Source organism: Astyanax mexicanus, chromosome 10 (genome assembly GCF_023375975.1).
Source record: "Astyanax mexicanus isolate ESR-SI-001 chromosome 10, AstMex3_surface, whole genome shotgun sequence".
Classification (NCBI taxonomy): Eukaryota; Metazoa; Chordata; class Actinopteri; order Characiformes; family Acestrorhamphidae; genus Astyanax; species Astyanax mexicanus.
In genome coordinates this window covers 37,667,505-37,686,037 of record NC_064417.1, presented here as the reverse complement: position 1 = coordinate 37,686,037, position 18,533 = coordinate 37,667,505, and the positions used below count along the sequence as shown (strand labels likewise).

Sequence of the window (18,533 nt, the reverse complement as noted above, 5' to 3'; positions counted from 1 at the left end):
CTTGTTCTTCCAGATTAACGCAAAACACAAGAGGAAGAACATTCCTGAAGGGATATGAAACACAATGCTGACTGGATGAACAGCACATGCTCATACACACAACTGTTTTTATAGACAATGTAGAAACAAAATTAATATTTACATTGATTTATTAAATTGGTAAAGATAAATAACATGTAACATCTCTTGTGTTTGCCTAGAGGAAAGCAACAATTAAGCTGTTGAGAAATAACCTGTTAATCCATAACCTAAACATCCAATAAATAAATAAAAATTAGAAAAACAAATTTGTTCCTTTAGTTTTCTAACACTGTGTTTTTAACTGCAGTCTTGGGGACTCTTTGGCCCTTAGCCTACAGCAACTATTTCAACTTTTCCCAGCTGCAGCACACCTTTACCAGCTTACTAATCATCACACGCCTTTACTGAGTGTCAGGGCTTCGGGGTGGAGTTGAAAACACCTTAAATCTGGGAATTAACCAAAGCTGGATGGAGCTCTGTTCACTGAAGCTGACAGTGGGCAGTGAAGGATCTGCTGCAGGTTTCAGTAGGCGTTTCAGAAGCTCTCAGACACACCCGTCTGGTTCCTGCTGAAACCCAGCCCATTATACCTCACTCACAACCCGGCATGCAGGAGGACTGGAGCTCTGCACTCAGAGTGTGATGCTAGTTTATTTGGCGTTTAAGTGAAATTATATAATCCCATTATTTCCCACTGTCTGCTGGAGGACGCATGAGGATTAATACAGGAAGCTGTGGAAAGCGCGGTGAGCTATTACTGATTTGTTTACTGTTTTATAATAAACAAACTGCCAAAAAAACTGTTTCATTTCAATATTAAAAATTTGATGAATGCAAAGAAATCACACTGTTTAGGTAAAATATTTATAAATAGTAGGGCTGTCGATAGGTTGAAAAAAGTAAGTAATTTACGTTTTTTAATTTGTTGTAATTAATCGTGATTAATTACATTTTCCTTAACATATATATATATATATATATATATATATATATATACATTCCAAATAAAATATTGTCATTTAGAGCATTTATTTGCAGAAAATGAGAAATGGCTGAAATATTTGGTGGAATAACCCTGATTTTTAATCACAGTTTTCATGCATCTTGGCATGTTCTCCTTCACCAGTCTTACACGCTGCTTTTGGGTAACTTTATGCCACTCCTGGTTAAAAAAATTCAAGCAGTTCAGCTTGGTTTGATGGTTGTGATCATCCATCTTCCTCTTGATTATATTCCAGATGTTTTCAATTTGGTAAAATCAAGGACAAACATAATTTTTAAGTGGTCTATTATTTCAAATAAAAATGAATCTTACTTCCGAATTTCTAAGCAGTAGCAACAATGCTTTTACCTCACTAAATACACGTTGGCGTTGAGGCCAAAAAGAGGGGAAATTATTAATGCGCTATAAAAAGATTAGTTGACAGCACTTAAAAAACATAAGCCTGATAAATAGTTTTGGAATACTGCACACATCCCAGAACCGCTAAAGTCATGCAAATGAGTAATTAGATAATATTTTGAAATTTAGACAGTACTAGTCCAAAGTTTGGACACACCTTTTCATCAAGTGTTTTTTATTTATTTATTTATTTAATTTCTTTAATTTATTTTATACATTGTAGATTAATATTACAGACATAAAAACAATTAAGGGACACATATGGAATTGTTCAGCACCTCCAGGAACTCCTTCCTTCAAGATTCAACTTCAACTATTCCAGGTGACTCTACCTCATGAAGACACTGAGATTAAAATACCAAGAGTGTGCAGATCTGTCCTCAAAGATAAAATCTAAAGTACAAAAAAGTACACTTTTTTGTAGTCTTCAATATTAAATATACACATTGAATGAAAAGAGGTGTGTCCAAACTTTTGATGAGTACTGTATATAACAGGCATAAATTGGCGCTTAAAAACCAGAATTGAGTTTCCTTGACTACTAAAGTGAAATAAAGCAGAATGCCAAAGCTCATCATCATGTTTGTTGCTTCTCTTGTCTGCAGGTAATGGCCAGTTTTCTTTGCCGTTATCGTCGTCGGATCCTGCTCTGCTTATGTACACCATGTATTCTGTTGGCCTGCCTTTTCATCTACGTTGCGTTGGCTGTGTGTTTATCCATGACTCCCTCGAACACTCCTGTGGGGGCACCTCCTCTACCCCCCTATTTTATAGCATCAGGGGCCACAAATTCTGGGCTCCTGGCCCCTTATCCTATCAACTCCTTCTGGAAATATGAATTGAGCAATGAAGCGCATTGGAACATGATCCAGCACGTCATAGACCGCCAGCACAACCCCATCTTACGACCCAGGAATGGTATTTTAGGTAATTATTCCAGGGTGGACAATAGCAGTGCAGATTTAACACAGCAAAAACCTGGATGTTTCCCAAACTATGATGTGATTTGGTCACTGTCGGATTATTTCTCTCTGCCATCACAGATTCAGAGGTTTGTCATTTCCATGCACTGCAGAGATTACCCTGTCATCATCGACCAGCCTAGAGTGTGTGGCAATGCATCACAGCAACATCAGGCAGAGGGTCTGATGTTACTGCTGGCCATTAAATCTCAGGCCCCGAACTTTGAAAACCGCCAGGCCATCAGGAAGACGTGGGGACGGTCAGGTCTGGTGAAGGGACAAGTGGGAAAAGGTGGGCAAGTGCGCAGAGTGTTCCTTTTGGCCAAGAATCAATCAGGCCATGACCTGGATACGGTAAAGAAGCTTAAAGAGGAGAGTAAGAAATTTGGTGACATTATCATGTGGGACTTTTTGGATGCTTTCTTTAACCTCACACTGAAAGACATCCTATTCTGGGACTGGTTTTCCAAGAACTGCCATAATACCCGCTTTGTGTTCAAAGGAGACGACGACGTCTTTCTGAGGACCCCTGTTCTTCTCGACTACTTACAGAAAGTGGAAGCAGAGGCTCGCTTGAACGGATCTAGACGTGGCAAACCACTAGAGGAATTCTACGTAGGTGAAGTTATAACCTCTGCTGCCCCTTTACGCTCCAAGACCACCAAGTATTATATCCCGGACAGCTTCTATAAAGGGATGTATCCATCGTACGCAGGGGGAGGAGGGGTGGTCTACTCTGGAGCTTTAGTCCTCAGACTTCTGGAAGTGTCTAAAAGGGTTCACCTCTTCCCCATTGATGATGTTTACCTTGGAATGTGTCTGCAAAGGCTGGGGGTGATTCCTACCCACCACCCTGCCTTCCTTACTTTTGATTTCCCCAACGATGAGGGCAAAAAGCCCTGTGCCCACCACACCATTGTGCTGGTCCACAAACGCTCCCCAAAAGAAATGCGGAAACTGTGGGTGAAGACCCAGAATCCAAGCTATAAATGCAGAAAGGTTACACTTAGAAAAGACCCGGAGAAAGAAATAGAGAAAAAAGAAACATGATAGTGAGACAAAACATTAAGGTCTATTACTGTGAACTTTCTTGTAAACCAGCAACGGACTAAAGGAGATTTGACAAAGCAGCATCAGGGACAGGACAGAAGGCAATGGTGGTCTAGCAGGTTTTGGAAGTGCAATATTTTCTTCCCAGCTAGAGTATGCAACATGTTTGGATGACAACTTGAAGACACTTGTCAAACATACATTGTCAAACTGGATTAGTTACCTTTGCGTATTTTCTTTTTGGATGCAAATGGAAACCATGCACTGGAACACTTTCTTTTAAAAGACTATAGTCTATAGGAGCTTGTAACAAAAATGCTTTTTTGTTTACTTTTGTTTTCAGTTCCAATAGATATCAATATTTACAATAATTGCAAACAAAACAAACTATCAGAAGAGCATCAGACTAGCAATGTTATTAGCAAGTACAAAAATCAATAGCATGAACTAATTCAATTTTTTTATGTGTGGATAAGACTAAACCATAAACAGACTGCAGCTGCAGTTAAATCAGTATTTTGTGTTGACGCCCACAACACTTAGAAATGTTAAGATATGCCTTTATTATTCCCACAGTGTGGAAGTGTACAGTGTTAAAGTATAGTACACCTAGAAGCAGCAAAAAGTAACAATATAAACCATGATACATAATAAAAATGTCTTGATAAGCTTATCAATTCTTTTGCAGACTACAAGATAAAAAATGGCAGATGCCACCATGCTGTTTAAAAATCTAGTGGTTCCTGTACTCCAAAAAAGACTCAGTCTCCTTAAAGGGCCACTAAACCCTAAACCAACTATGCAGCCAATCAGCTCTCAATTCTTCCCCACCTCTAAACCCATACATGACTAAACACCCCATTCCATTTTTTTGCCTTTTTAACATTTAAAGTTGTGCTCTGTTCTTTCTTATGAAGATTACTGATATAGTCTGACCATTCCAGTCCATTAATTGGTGCCAGTTTACAAAATTGTGTACCGGCTCTGTCAGTGATGAGGCAGACGTCATGAGAGAACTTCTGCAGGTAACAGGTGGAGCTAGAAAACTGCAGTGTAAAGGTTGGAGAGGAATGGGACCTGAGGGCTCCTGTATTGCAGACAATCATATCTGACTTACAGTCAAGTATATTCACATACTGGGCACGGTTGGTTGGGTAGGCCAGAATCCAAGCTGTGAGTTGCTCCACCCAAACATACACCAGCTTGTCCCTCAGGAGTGCATGGCCTATTGTGTTAAAAGTTATGACGAACCCAGAGTTTCCCTCTGGTAAATATGGGTTTGTGGTGGTATTTAAGTGCACTCCTCTCGTAATTACGATATTTCTATTACGAATTGAAAGCAGCATTACTAGTGGAAGTTCACAGTGCCCTCAAAACCACATGCAAATTCCACTTCCATTCCCTCAAATAGGAATATTTTTTAGTCAGAGCCTGCAACTAGCTTCCTTTTGAGATTATTTCCCATCATGCTCCTGTGATTTTTTTTTAGCAGAGAAACTGTTGAGCAAAGGAACATAAGCAGAGTAATTTTGCATTTTATTTAAGCTTGGATATCAAAATTTCCTGGTTCCAAGTATTTCCTACAAGAAAATCTGCGGGAGTCTTACCAACCCAGAGCTTAGGATCCAAGATGGCTGCACTGCACAGCAACAGTAGTAAGATTAGTAGTATTTTCACTTTTATCTATTTGTGTCTTATTAAATCAGTTGTACACAGAGCACTGTCTAACATCTATCTGTGGGCTTGTTTTTATGGTGTTTAGATGTGCAAAATACCTTGTAATGCTTTGTTATCAACAGGCCTTGCTAGCAAAGCTAACCTGGGACCAGCTAATAATGATAGCCAGAATGCAGTCATTCTCAGCTCCAACATCTGGTAAATGGAACGCAGCATAAAACTGATCTTATCGGAACTTCAATACAAGAAAAGACTTCCTTCTAAAGGTCATCCTAATGACCTTCTACCAACAACCAAGAAGACAGAACACGTTACCTCACTAGCAAGACTTCAGAAGAGAATTTGAATTAGATTTGACAGTGAAATCGCTTGTAAAGTCATTAGGTGTAGGGTCAGCAATTCAGGGTCATGGTATGTTTTTGTATGTGCTTTATATTATATTTTTAGATGCACAAAACAAAGAATGTGTATATCATTTATAGACCACTATTACATATATCTCTAACATAAAATATATATTTTATATAACTCATGCCAGTCTCTATTCTAGTATGTAAATGTATCTTGACAATAATTCCGTTTAGTTATGATTCTTTATTTAAATGTACAGTACCTGATAAATCTTGAAAATGTTTCTTTTGAGCTTATTTTAATACAGTTCAGTTTTTTAATAACACATCAATGTACAAATGTCACTGGAGACTGTTTTAACAACAGTGGAATATAGACTTTTGAAAGAATGTTATTTTAAGCTTTATTTATTATCTTTTTTTTTTACTTTGATATATTTGGAGGAAAGCACATATTTTGTTGATTATTATTAAAATGAATTGTTACATAAAATCAGATAATTGCTCCAGTCTGATTCATATTTTATATCCCTTGTATTTTTAGATATTTTTTTATTAACGTAAAAGTTACTGACACATAACGTATCATGAGACTAGTACAGTAGAAGAGCAGAGGCAGAAAAGCATGATCCTGCCGCCCCCATGTTTAACAGGTGTGATGAGGTGCTTATGCCCATAGTTATTTGAAGTTTTGCTTTACATTGGAAGGCACTGAGCTTGATCTTCAGTTTGGTAATCAGATAAAACACAGATTCACAGGTTAGACCATAATATATTGCCACTGTGCAACCATTGAATGATCTCATAGAAGGATGTACTGGTAACAAATATTAAACATCCTCCAACAGTTTTTTTTTTTCTAACATGAAATCACTTGACAGCCAAGTACAGATGTTTCATGGTTTTTAATATAACTCACTGTCCTTACAGCTTTCCCTATACTGCAGTAAAAAAAAAAAAAGAATTATGAGACTGTGTATACATGACTTTTTAGATATTCAGATAACAGCAGAAGTCTGATCATGACCAGATTATTGAGTGCATGTTTTTTTTTTTTTTTTATTAAAAAAAACTTTTAATATCAAAAAGGACATCTCTTGTGAGCAGGTATCCAACATCTGAAGCAATAACTATGCATAAACACATGTATACAAAACAAAACAAAAAAACTTTATTGCCATATGTACATACAATATGATACAAAAAAAGCATTTGTGAATATAAGGAATCAGATTGAAATGTATTATACACTATGGGTCAGTTTTCCATACAGGGATTAAGTCTAGTCATAAGATAGATTTTCCATATTCACATCTGCCCCATGAAGGCTATTTTTAAGTCATTATATTTCCATCTCAGCAATTAAGGGATTAATGCAAGCTGCTTTACCCAAATCAAACCAAATTTTAACAAGTTTACTGAATGTAACAATACAGATTCCAGTTGATGACATGGATTAAAGTTTGGGCTTAATCATTGGTTACCAATCGTAGTCCTGGAGGACCACTGCCCTGCAGGTTTTAGGTGTTTTCCCCTAATTTTAACCCACCTGACCAACTAATGAACTAACAGACGAGTCCTTGCTTAAACAATCTGTGCATTCTCAACTCAAGACCTGGTTGACAAGCAATGATTTAAATAAAACAGCATTTTGTGTCAGAAACTCTCCCATGCTTAGATTAACTGGTTACATGTATAAACCAGAAAGTAATAAATCACTGTCCAAAAATCAAGGGAAATTGAAGTTTGCATCTTGTGTAAGTTTATAAACATGTCCACAGCATGAAATTAACCCTTCATTTAAAGTCCCAAAATTTTCACTTAATGGTTCTCTGATCCTTCTTCATCTTCTTCCTCATCCTCATCATCATCTTCATCAGAGTCTTCTTCACTTTCACTGTAGTGAACCGTGGCTCGGTTTGTGTTCACAAAAAGGTCACTGTCATCCTCAGAGTCACTGCCGCTGCTCTCTTCTTCCTGCTCCTCACTGTGGTCCTGTCCGTTCTGTGGTTCTTCCTTTACCTCCTCAGACTCGCCACCTGCCTCGAAACCTTTTGGCCTGTATGACACATTAATCAGTTTAGTATACTGCCAAATTTTAGATCAAAGTACATTTCTATTATACAGGTATACTGGACAACAAATGTGAAGTCACAAACAAAACCTTTAGATTAGACTCACAGTTAATTATGTATTTATCACACACAGAAATCAGAATGTTTAAGTTATGTTATGCTGAGCCATGGAAATTCAGTTTCTGGTTTCTTTATGTACTGGTATTAACAGATATGTGCAGAAAAAAATACCAGTTTACACCAACCCACATAAGTTTCCATCTCTATTTACCCTGCCAAAATATAAACAAAATGATATCTACTGAATGACAATATAGACCAGCCAATCAAAGGAATCTACATCCCAAATGTGATCATTTTGTACTTACCAGACACCCAGTTTCCTCAGGTACTGGATATGGTCTCTATAGAGTATAAAGCTTATCTCTCCTTTCACTTTGTCTCCCTCTTCAATAGGGTCTACGATCACAAAATCACCTGCAAGAAATAACACAGCCAAAAAATGATTTGGTAAATATTTTAAAATAACCTTCTTGGTCCCTGCTTGTCTCAACACACCTGATTCAACTCTTTATAGAGTTGTTTTAAAGCAGGGAATCCTCTAAAATGTGCAGGGCAGGGGTGTGCCAGGATCAGGACTAAGAAACACTAACACATTTTAAGAATTCTAATGGAGCCAGGCCTTAAAACCAACCTCTTTTGATCCAGATGTTCTTACGAAACTTTGTGGGCATGCTCAGCAGAAACTTCTCACCACTCTCAGTTACGGCCTCATGGAGGTTGTTGCCATTGCTTCCCTGGATCTGCAAGAGAGAGATTACACTTTAACTGAATAAAGAGTTTAAAGAGTTCTTATTTACAACAGTGCGCTGTTCTTCCTACATTATTTATGAGTAGAGATATTAAGCTTGCCCTGGCTTACCCTCATGATCTGCTGGCTCTCACTGGGTGTTACGTAGTCTTGAAGAACCTCCTTGACAACATGTTTGCGTTTGGTTGCTCGGGACATGTTTGACAGTGAGAACGGTGATATCTGATGTCTGTGAAAGTAAAATTATTTAGGCAAAAATTAGCAAAATTTGCAACAGCTCTTCACAGACCCACTTTTTTTTTATTTAGTCCTTCCAAAAATGCACTAAATTGGCAAAGGCATTCATTCACTCATCCAAATCATTGAACTCAATGTGTTGCTCTCAGGAGCTCAGTAAATTCCAGCATGGTACTGTGATAGGATGCCTCCTGTGCAATATGTCCAGTCGTTAAATTCCCCACAACTAAATATTCCACAGTCAATTGTCAGTGGTGCTATAACAAATGTAACAAAGTGCCTGGGATTGACAGCAACTCACTTTGTAAGTGTAAAATAAAAGATGGAGCTCAAAAGATGCTGAGAAGCATAATGTGCAGAGGTTACATCTTTCTTCAGAGTCATTCACTACAGACCTCCAAAATTAATGTGGTCTTCAAAATATATGTGTGTAATATACAATGTACGTAATAAACATGACAAAATATTTTAAGGTATTTCACTATTCTTTTTTACAGAACTAATTGTCAAAACTAGTTTTATAGAATGGAAAACATTTCATTAAAGCTGTAGAATTAAGATAAATGGAACAGAATTAAACAAAGCTATATATATATATATATATATATATATATATATATATTAGGGGTGGGAATCGATTACTATCTCACGATTCGATTCGATTCCGATTTTGGGGGCCACGATTCGATTCAAAATCGATTTTTGATTCAAAACGATTTGAATTATAAAAATTTCTGCTTCTGGCTTATGAATCTTATTGAAAAAAAAACCCTCCATAATATACACTGGTCCTGGAGCAAGTAATGTGTTACAAAAACAATAAAATGTGCAGGAATGTGGGTCCTCAGTGACAGAGGAATCACTGGGATATCACAATGACGTTAATGAACAATAAATAAATAATAAATAACACTGCTTTATTACCAGGCTACTAGCGGTGGTGTGTAGGTGACGCTGCTGGGCTGATGTGATGATAGCAGTGGAGCGCTAAAGTTCAGGAGCAGCTGCTGATTAACTAGTTAATTTAAGGTCGTTGTATTTCTTCAGAAAGGGGGCAGGAGGTGGAGAAATTAATTCATATTGTCCATTCCTTAATTCCTCTGTGATGAGGAGCTGAAATGAGCTCTGATTAGCTTATTGTTATTTTTCCGTTCCGCCTTAAATGCTGCAGCCCGCAGCCACCTGTAGCGTTATTTAAGGTGGAACTGGAAAGTTAGCTTGTTAGCTAGCTAACAGTTACTGAAACTAACTACTAGCGATCTTTTTTATGCTTGTTATGAAGCATTCTGCCATAAAACATTAAAACTACACGTTAATCTAAGGTAATATAATGCTTGTTCTGCCATCTTACCGGTGATTCTCAAACACCTACTACGCTCTGTGTGGGTCTGGAAGACCTCGGTTTGAAGGGACAAGCGGGTTGCCAGGTCCAACAAAAATACCCAGCCCAAAATCAGTCCAAAACCCGCCCCTCAGAATCGATTTTGGGACATTTTAAATCGATTCTGAATCGTAGTAAATGAGAATCAAGATTCTTATGTGAATCGATTTTTTGGCACACCTCTAATATATATATATATATATATATATATATATATATACATATACATACGTGTATATACACACACACATTTTATCTACCTTAAAAATGAGCTAGTTTTATCTCCAGCACTAAACCAGCACACCCCTGTAAATAAGTTTTCCCTCACTGTCCTGTGATGCTCTCAGGATGTTCAGTTTGTGTCACTTAGGGACTTATGAGTTAAAGGACAAAAAAGAACTTCAAGGAACTTTACACATCTTTTAAAGATGCTGTGTCCCATACATCACCATGGGTACTTCTGGGATATTTGAAAAGGCTTAATTATAGTTATATTTCTTAACTAAAAGCATCCAGCAACTGTTCTGATTTTTTAAATAATTAAATAAGAAATTGATATACAGCAAACTGTTCCCTTAAATTGATTTCCTACCCCCATATTTACAAATCTTGTTCACAGCTGGATCTGTAGCCTAGCTAACTTCTTCTCTAGCTAGTGAACTTCACCCAGGCCCCAACATCAGCTTCTCCTCTGCCTAACACAGACGACAGAAGACGTTAAAGATACAATTATAATAATCTACAGATCTGTGCGAGAGAATATTTAATGAACAGTTCTTATAGAACACTGCAGTTCAAACTGACGTGCCAACAGAGAATTTACTAGAACAGCTAGCTGCTGGTTAGCCGCTTAGCTAATAACATCTTAAAATAACTGAAAGAAACAGCCTAAACCCACTTTCCCTCCAGAAAATCGTACATTTTTAAATCCACCTACCTAGAAACTCTATATAAGGCTGTGAATGTGTTCTGTGTGGTTTTATTTGGTGCATCGAGAAGAAGTGAACACGTCCTGTAGCTCCTGAACGCGTCGAGCGCATGTGCTGCTCGTTTCCTGCGGCTCCCGTTTGTAACGTGCGATAGCCTTGTGGGTAATGTAGTCAGAATCAGGCGCTCAAAACTACAACGCTCCACATTTTTCTGTAATTACAGCTCTGGAAAAAAATAAGAGACCACTTCAGTTTCTGAGTCAGTTTCTCTGGTTTTGCTATTTATGCTATTTATATGTTTGAGTAAAATGAACATTGCTGTTTTATTCTATAAACTACGGACCTTTCTTACAAATTCCAAATAAAAATATTGTCATTTAGAGCATTTATTTGAAGAAAACGAGAAATAGCTGAAAAGAAAAAACAGATTCAGAGCTTTCAGACTTCAAATAATGCAAAGAAAACTAATATATCAAAATGACTTGATGTCATTTTGATATATTAGTGTCTGAAAATAATGACGTACTTTCTCAAAATAATGATTTAGTATTTCAAAATAATGACATACTTTCCAAATAATAGTATCTCGAAATAATAAATTAGTATCTCAAAATAATGATTTATTATCGAAACATAATGACATACTTTTAAAATAATGAGATAGTATCTCAAAATATAAATTAGTATCTCAAAATAATGACATACTTTTAAAATAATGAGATAGCATCTCAAAATAATTAAATAGTATCTCACAACATTGACTCAGTATCTTAAAATAATGAGATAGTATCTCAAAAAAAAAGAATACTTTCTCAAAATAATGAGACAGTATCTCAAAATAACGAAATAGTAGTCAATATTTTGAGTTACAGAAAAATAATCCACGCCTTTGAACCTGTGTGGGCGCTACAAAGGCAGAAATGACCGCAATAAAAGCATTTTTTAAATATTAGGATTTTTTTATAAAAAGAAACAAATTAAGCAGGACAGGTATGTTCCATTAATTTAGAGGAGCACATTTCAGCTATTAATTAAATAAACATATGGGTTTAGTGCCTTTTTAATACTGAAGACATTAAAGATACACAGGAACATATAAAAGTAGTCAGAGAGTTCTTCAAATTATTGTTGCAATCCAAAGAGTTTATGGAATCCTGTAGAGAAAAAAAACAACACAAACATTTGGGAGATTTGGAACTTTTATTCAGCAGTTTGTTCTAACATTTATGACCATGGACCATGCTTGTCAGTCTTTGAAACCATGCAATAAACAGCATATATTTGCAAAGCAATCAGAAACACATAATACATTATTAATAGTATTGTGCTGTACTGAGTAGTGATGAGTCATGACCTTTGAATACCTTTGAGTTACTTAAAGTGCATTTTAGACCAACAGCAGTTCTGAAGTTTATTCTCAGTTATCATGAAAGAAATACTGCACACATCTGTAAACATTCAGCCCATATCTTCACATTTTCCTATTTAAAATGTTCAGCACACATATGGAGCACCACAGGAGGATATTAATGAATTAATTATTAGTGTTATTAATAACCCTGACTAAATGAAAAAGCACTCAGCAGTGTTTAATGTCTGCTGAACAGCTTCCAGAATCAGTAGCATTACACAGTCCAGCGAGCCCAATTATGACACAGCAATACGGAAATTAATTTCACCCTCTGAATCATCAACACCATGAACTAAAAAAAAGAGAACAATCCCCCCTTCATAAAACCCAGAAGCAAATATTTTCTACAATCTCACTCATTTCTTTCATCATTTCTTCCTGAAACATTATTTAAATATAAGTTTAAAAGTTAGCTCACACAATTAGTAAATAAAAACAAAATAAAACATCAGTATCTAAAAAGATTTAATCTAAGACAATTGTTAAAGAAGGTTTCTTTTTCAAAGCAACTGACTTTATGTAGATCAGCAGGTTGCATGTTCTGTTTGTAACAGAAATAAGAAGAGCTGCTGATGGATCAGCTAAGTTTTCTTTTCTCTCTGCTGGTCCCCTGTTTAAAACAACCAATTCTAACCAATCTAAGCACATGTGCTAACTGTGAGCACAGGATCTAAGTACAGGTACACTGTAGTGCTGTAAAACCTGTTTTTCCCACTAAAACCTCACTGACTAGTTCATGGTTAAAACAAACAAAAAAAATCTAAGCAAAGAACATTTGATCTAGGGCTGTCATTTCTCTTGAGTAACATTTTTAAATAAAACATTTGTTAATTAAAAATAAAGCTGATAGCTGTAAACTGCATGACAATGGAATTTGATCTCACCCATGCCATATCATGTTTTTGGTGTTTTTAAAAGCATCCATTTCATCCTTAACTATTTATGTTTTTGATAATCTGAAATTCCTTTCTTTGAAAGTCCTTTTCTTACTGATTTGCCATAATTACTTTGGTATTTGTCACAATAATTACTAATTATCTGTTACTAATATAGTCTATAGTGACATAATAGACAGTGACAGACTAATTTACGATTGGGGATTGGGAGCATTTAACATTAAAATAAGTACTTGTTCTGTCTACATTCTAGAGTCTAAAATGCTGCATATTAAATATGAGTTTAACAAAACGGTGAGATGGTGAGAAGGTGCTACACCAGCATGGTCAGAAAGGACCATCACAGATGGGTGAGTCTGTGGGCAAAATTGCAGGTGTGAAAAAGCCTATTGACACTATTTTTTTAAACGAAAAGAGGCATGGTAATCCTCCTACAATAACATGCCCTAGAGATGAATACTTCACAAGTCACAGCTTGAGCTAGTGAGAACAACACGCTGATGATGCTAATTATATATGACTGCTTGTGTGTACGTGTGTGTGTGTGTGTGTGTACGGCCACAAATATCCACTTAAACGAGAGTATTATTGTTAATGTGTATGAATGAACATGTTCCTGATTTGTGTTTGTGTCTGTCAGCACTGTGTACACTCTAGAGTTTACTCCTAGTTAACCACCGCAGACGAACACATCTTGTTGATTCCACACAGTCTGGATCCTTTGTACAGGTAGTAGTAACCCTGAGGGGAAAAAAACAAAAGTATTTTTATTAAATTATTCTTAGATTTAATATTAAAATAAAATAATTAGTAAAAAGATTCTTGCTAGAATTACCTAGCAAATGTATTACATTTTTAACTATAGATACTGTAGTTGAGCTGTAGTCAGTAGAAAAGCTACACTTCAGATTAAAGGAAAGGGCCAGCTCAGGGCCAAATCAGGTCCAGCGTGAGACTCACCTGCTCTCCATAGTCTTCTCCCCAGCTGTTCTTAATGGCCCAGAAGGGAATGCCATTGCCTGTGCACAGGTACAGACAAATGTTAAACTTGTGAAGGAAAAATGCACATATTTTCTATTCTAGTTACCATACACTCTATTTAGAACTGTATATTTATTTGACAATAGTGGAATAAGGAAAATATCCTTAAACATTATAGTATTATATAATATTAGTAATTGCTGTACAAGTGTTACACACGTCTTGTGTACTCTTACTACACAAGACGTGTTTGAAAAAACCTGCATGTCTGAACAAAAATGCATCCCGCAGATATGGATGAAGATGAGGATAGTTGTGAGATTTAGTAAATTGCTCTTTGGCAATTATATTTCCTAATATTTTTAATATAAGAACTTTAAAAGGGCATGTCCAAATCTAAAGGAGTTTAATCAGAAAAAAAAACTGACTAATTGTTTATCCCATTTTACACAACTTTTTTGCTGCCAGTAATTAAAATTGTGTGGACATGTCATGGTTAATGAACAAACACAATTGGCTTAGTATAGCGGACAGCCCAGGACTGACCTGCTCTCTAAAACAGGTCTACAATAACTTCAAATACAATCTTGTTGCATTAACCTACATCATACTTTGAGGGTCAGTTTCTCTGACATGGATTAAGGCTAGTCTTAATTAAATGAATTATGTGACTAGGCTTAATCCCTGTCTGAGAAACCGACCCTAATAGAGATTTTTAATTCTCATTTTCAGTTATCATTTCAGAGACACAACATTTGTTAAGACAGAAAATGTAGTCGAGGTTTTTGAATGTCAATTTCACAAGTAAAACTGTTACAAAAAGAAATAAAACAGCTCTTACGTTCTCCAAATCCAACCAGCAGCACAGCGTGATCAATCATCCAGGGGTTGCAGAATATCTTCAGGGGGTGAGAGACTCCTTTTCTGTAGAACTATAACAACATGGACAGAGTATAAAAGCAGACTGTATTATTTTACTGTTCATAAAATACATTATATTAAGGGTTAGGGCTTGTAGATTAAACACAAACTATGTCGCTATTTAAACAGAGGAGAATTTCAGGATTTAGAACAGTCCAGACGGCAACCAAGTAAACTTCCCATAGCCTTTGACCCACACTGTAAAATGTGCACATTCTTATTATAGATTAAGTCTACAGCTACATTAATTTTAAATCCAATATAATTTTATGGTCAAACATTACAGTTTAACACAACATCCAAACAAAATGGCAACACAGTGGAAGAATATCGGTGATATCAAGCAATAATAAGCTAGAAGTTACCTGCATGGCAAAAGCATTGAGGGCAGCTGAAACAGGGCCGTTCTCAACCAGCCATGCAGCAATATCTGAAACACACAATCGAAATTGTTAGATTACTTAACTTTCTTATTCAAGAAGTTATTCTTCTTCTACAATACAATGTATTAACCATTATTTAAATTTTAGGATGTGGTGTACAATACATATAAAAGTTTATACTCTAGGCATGCTTTTTTGTGATACATTTCAAATTGGTGTTTGACTCCACATTTGTCCTTGTGTTGTTTACAGTTGACTTTACTGCACTTTTACTATAAAACTTTAGCTGTCAATTTAAAGCAGACTAAATAAACTGTCAAATAACCTGTACTGGACTGTCTGGGCCTCATTTTCACTTATCTATGCATTTGAGTACTAGGGCAGTTTTGACTACTGTATCAAATAATTAAAAAAAACATTATTGATTAGTAATGAATAATTCTGAAATGATAATGATGAATTATCATTTTGAATTTCAATATTCCTTCTAATTATTATATTCTGTCTAATTATGACTATTCAATCAGTAATACTATATATTAATTATGACAATTTATTTTAAATATATACTACAGTCAACCAGATACAGTGCATTGATTACTTGATTCGTTGTGATAAGGACTGGATTACCAGCCTACTAATATAATCAAAAGAGACAGTCCTACACATTTACACCTATTAGTTTCTCTCTCTCTCACCATTCTCATCCTTGGACAGTTCTACTGAGCTGTTGATGTATGCCGCCACTTTTCCAGAAGTAAAGCCACAGCTCTGCTTGTGTCCGGTGTAGGTGTAGTCTGTCTCAGTCTCCAGACCTCCTGCAAAGGCATCAAGACAGGTTAGCAATTTTCTATGAGGCAAAAACACTTTCTGTGGCATTATGTTTATGCTACTTTACAAATGACCTGTGGGTTTCTTTCAAACTGACCTACTCTTCACCTTTTAATTTAAATTCTTACCCAGGTTTTCAATAGCTTCATATGCATTAGATGGAAGTCCACCCCCACAAGCCTGGTCCAGTTTATCACAGTCCACCAGCTCTGTAACAGACAAAGTCATATACCACTTATGACATATAATTTTTACATAAACAAAATCAAACATGGCAGTATGGTGTAAAAATGTGAATGTTTCAGAGTTCACTAGTGTTTTTTTTTTCTTACCTTGCTCTGAGAGGGACAACAGCTGTCCAGTCTTTTTGAACCACTGGCCTTCAATGTTTCCAGTGACAGAGAAAGCCCAGCAGGAGCCACACATCCCCTAAAACACACACATACACACAAACAAACAAACACATACACACATCAATCATAGTGAATATTATGCAGTTTTTGGAGCTGCCAGTGATTGTACTTGTCAGACTAGTTTTCACTACAGAAATTGTTGTGTGGTTAAGGCAAAGGGTGAAATTTGTGTAACGCATGCATAAGGCTTTACACAATTTGCTGTAAATTCCTGAGAAACAACATAATCTAACAAAAAAAATAATGTAACAAAAACATCTGTAAATATCACACTAGTAAAATGCAGAGATATTGCAATAATTAATAATTTAGGAATCCAGTTTTGGGAAAACATTTTTTTAATGACATTTTTCATGCAATTCCATACATGACAACTACAATGCCTGTATAGTAAAGCCCCTCAGTGTAAATTGGTTGGTTTTACAACTGATATCTAGATGTATTATTGGCAAATCTTTACTTTAAGATGCAAAGCCCTTTATGAATATTTTTACCAAGACCAAAAGTGAGGCTCATAGTTTTATATCTGCCCTCTGAGATGAGCTGATTATTAAATAGAAAGTAAACAAAAAATGAGTGCACATATGTATTACATATATAAACATGTGCATATAAATAGTATTGCTTTTCATGCTGATTTTAAACTGAATTTACTTAAACTAAGCAGCAGGTAAGTCTGTGTCTCAAGCATGGGTCTTTATTCATTAATGACAATATTTGGTCCAGGCTTAATAGCTTAAACTTTCTAAACTCACTAATATTTCCAGGACCTTTTTTATCACTTTCCACGAGTCTAGAAAAACGTCCAGGCTTTTCAGATCTTCCAGTGCTTATGGGAACCCTGCTAACTGATTCACCTGGCTGTGAATTCTAATAAGGTTATGAATGAATTCATTTAAATATAGGAGTCCAGTGATTCATCAGCTGATTTATAATTAAAACCTATGCTCCCAAAGTTTCATCTGGTAAAAACTATTCCTTCAGGTTGATTCATGTTCCCTGACCTGGTTCTTGACGGGGCTGACGGCTCCGTGCTCTCTCCAGTCCCAGCTCTCTGCTGCTGCTTTGCTGGCTGGGGCTGCTGGCTTCAATTTTTTCTGCAGGCTCCACTGGCTCAGCATGGGGTTCAGGTACATCATTCGAAACTCATCCTCTAAAACAAAAGAGACAGGGGAAAGAGAGAATGGTCAAGAAAGAGAGACAGCTTTTAGGTCTGCAGGAAAGTAACACTATTGTAATTATGTAAACGGGACTAAAAGTGCTAAAACTGGTCCTAGAAGGTATTAGCACTTAGTTAAACTCCTGAAAATAATGGTTCCTAAAAAAATATTGGATTAAACAAACAAGATTATTATTATTATTATTCAGGTCACAGTGTTGGGTAGTTCTTACAGATGTTGCTCTACCTGCTTCAGCAAAGGTATATAGTGCAGTAACACTGGTGTATCAAGTCAGGGGTAGCACTGATAGAGATGCTACTCTCTTCATTACAAAACAGTGACGCACCAAAGTACGGTAATAACCGAAGCTGTTATTTTACAGTTAATAAATGATACATAATAATTAGGAGCAAAATGATGTTGTTTATAGAATCTGCTCTGACCTCTGGTTATGCAGTGGCTACTTAATTATCTGATTAGCTGGATCAAGAGTATTAAAGCAGGTTAAACATTAAAGAAACAGGAAATACGTCCAGGGCCAGAGACAGGAAGGCTGTTCTGTGGTATCGCTTCAAAGAACCCTTTCTGACGCTGATTCTTAACAGACTGCATTAGTGATCGCATTACAAACCAATGACATTA

The 18,533-nt window shown here is 36.2% G+C and overlaps 3 protein-coding genes across 3 annotated transcripts in view; 1 reads left to right on the top strand and 2 right to left on the bottom strand.

Annotated features, from left to right (window-relative positions):
* The first annotated feature begins 193 nt into the window (after nucleotides 1-193).
* si:dkey-160o24.3 (N-acetyllactosaminide beta-1,3-N-acetylglucosaminyltransferase 2) lies at nucleotides 194-3,725 on the top strand. Its single transcript, XM_015605090.3, has 2 exons — nucleotides 194-767; nucleotides 2,029-3,725. The coding sequence occupies exon 2, from the start codon at nucleotides 2,032-2,034 to the stop codon at nucleotides 3,433-3,435; it is 1,404 nt and encodes a 467-aa protein (XP_015460576.3). The 5' UTR covers nucleotides 194-767; nucleotides 2,029-2,031; the 3' UTR covers nucleotides 3,436-3,725.
* Nucleotides 3,726-6,611: 2,886 nt separating this feature from the next.
* On the bottom strand, nucleotides 6,612-11,045 carry eif1ad (eukaryotic translation initiation factor 1A domain containing). Its single transcript, XM_007246396.4, has 5 exons — nucleotides 10,904-11,045; nucleotides 8,460-8,577; nucleotides 8,232-8,340; nucleotides 7,906-8,014; nucleotides 6,612-7,521 (listed from the first exon to the last, which is right to left on the bottom strand). The coding sequence occupies exons 2-5, from the start codon at nucleotides 8,544-8,546 to the stop codon at nucleotides 7,284-7,286; spliced, it is 543 nt and encodes a 180-aa protein (XP_007246458.4). The 5' UTR covers nucleotides 8,547-8,577; nucleotides 10,904-11,045; the 3' UTR covers nucleotides 6,612-7,283.
* Nucleotides 11,046-12,076: 1,031 nt separating this feature from the next.
* ctsf (cathepsin F) overlaps nucleotides 12,077-18,533 on the bottom strand; it is a 14,412-nt gene continuing 7,955 nt past the window's right edge. Inside the window, exons 8-15 of the mRNA XM_022684070.2 lie at nucleotides 17,736-17,884; nucleotides 16,651-16,747; nucleotides 16,447-16,527; nucleotides 16,186-16,305; nucleotides 15,470-15,534; nucleotides 15,025-15,115; nucleotides 14,163-14,221; nucleotides 12,077-13,943 (exon numbers count right to left, since the gene is read on the bottom strand). Of these exons, the coding sequence (XP_022539791.2) occupies nucleotides 13,869-13,943; nucleotides 14,163-14,221; nucleotides 15,025-15,115; nucleotides 15,470-15,534; nucleotides 16,186-16,305; nucleotides 16,447-16,527; nucleotides 16,651-16,747; nucleotides 17,736-17,884 (737 nt within the window). The 3' untranslated portion in view covers nucleotides 12,077-13,868. The remainder of the gene's footprint in view (nucleotides 13,944-14,162; nucleotides 14,222-15,024; nucleotides 15,116-15,469; nucleotides 15,535-16,185; nucleotides 16,306-16,446; nucleotides 16,528-16,650; nucleotides 16,748-17,735; nucleotides 17,885-18,533) is intronic.

Excerpts from the sequence above, each read along its gene's own strand:
- eif1ad (XM_007246396.4), bottom strand. The coding sequence starts at position 8,546 with ATGTCCCGAGCAACCAAACGCAAACATGTTGTCAAGGAGGTTCTTCAA. Across the intron at positions 8,341-8,459 it reads AGAGCCAGCAGATCATGAGG|ATCCAGGGAAGCAATGGCAA; the intron begins GTAAGCCAGGGC and ends TCTCTCTTGCAG. Across the intron at positions 7,522-7,905 it reads CTGAGGAAACTGGGTGTCTG|GCCAAAAGGTTTCGAGGCAG; the intron begins GTAAGTACAAAA and ends TGTGTCATACAG.
- si:dkey-160o24.3 (XM_015605090.3), top strand. The coding sequence starts at position 2,032 with ATGGCCAGTTTTCTTTGCCGTTATCGTCGTCGGATCCTGCTCTGCTTA.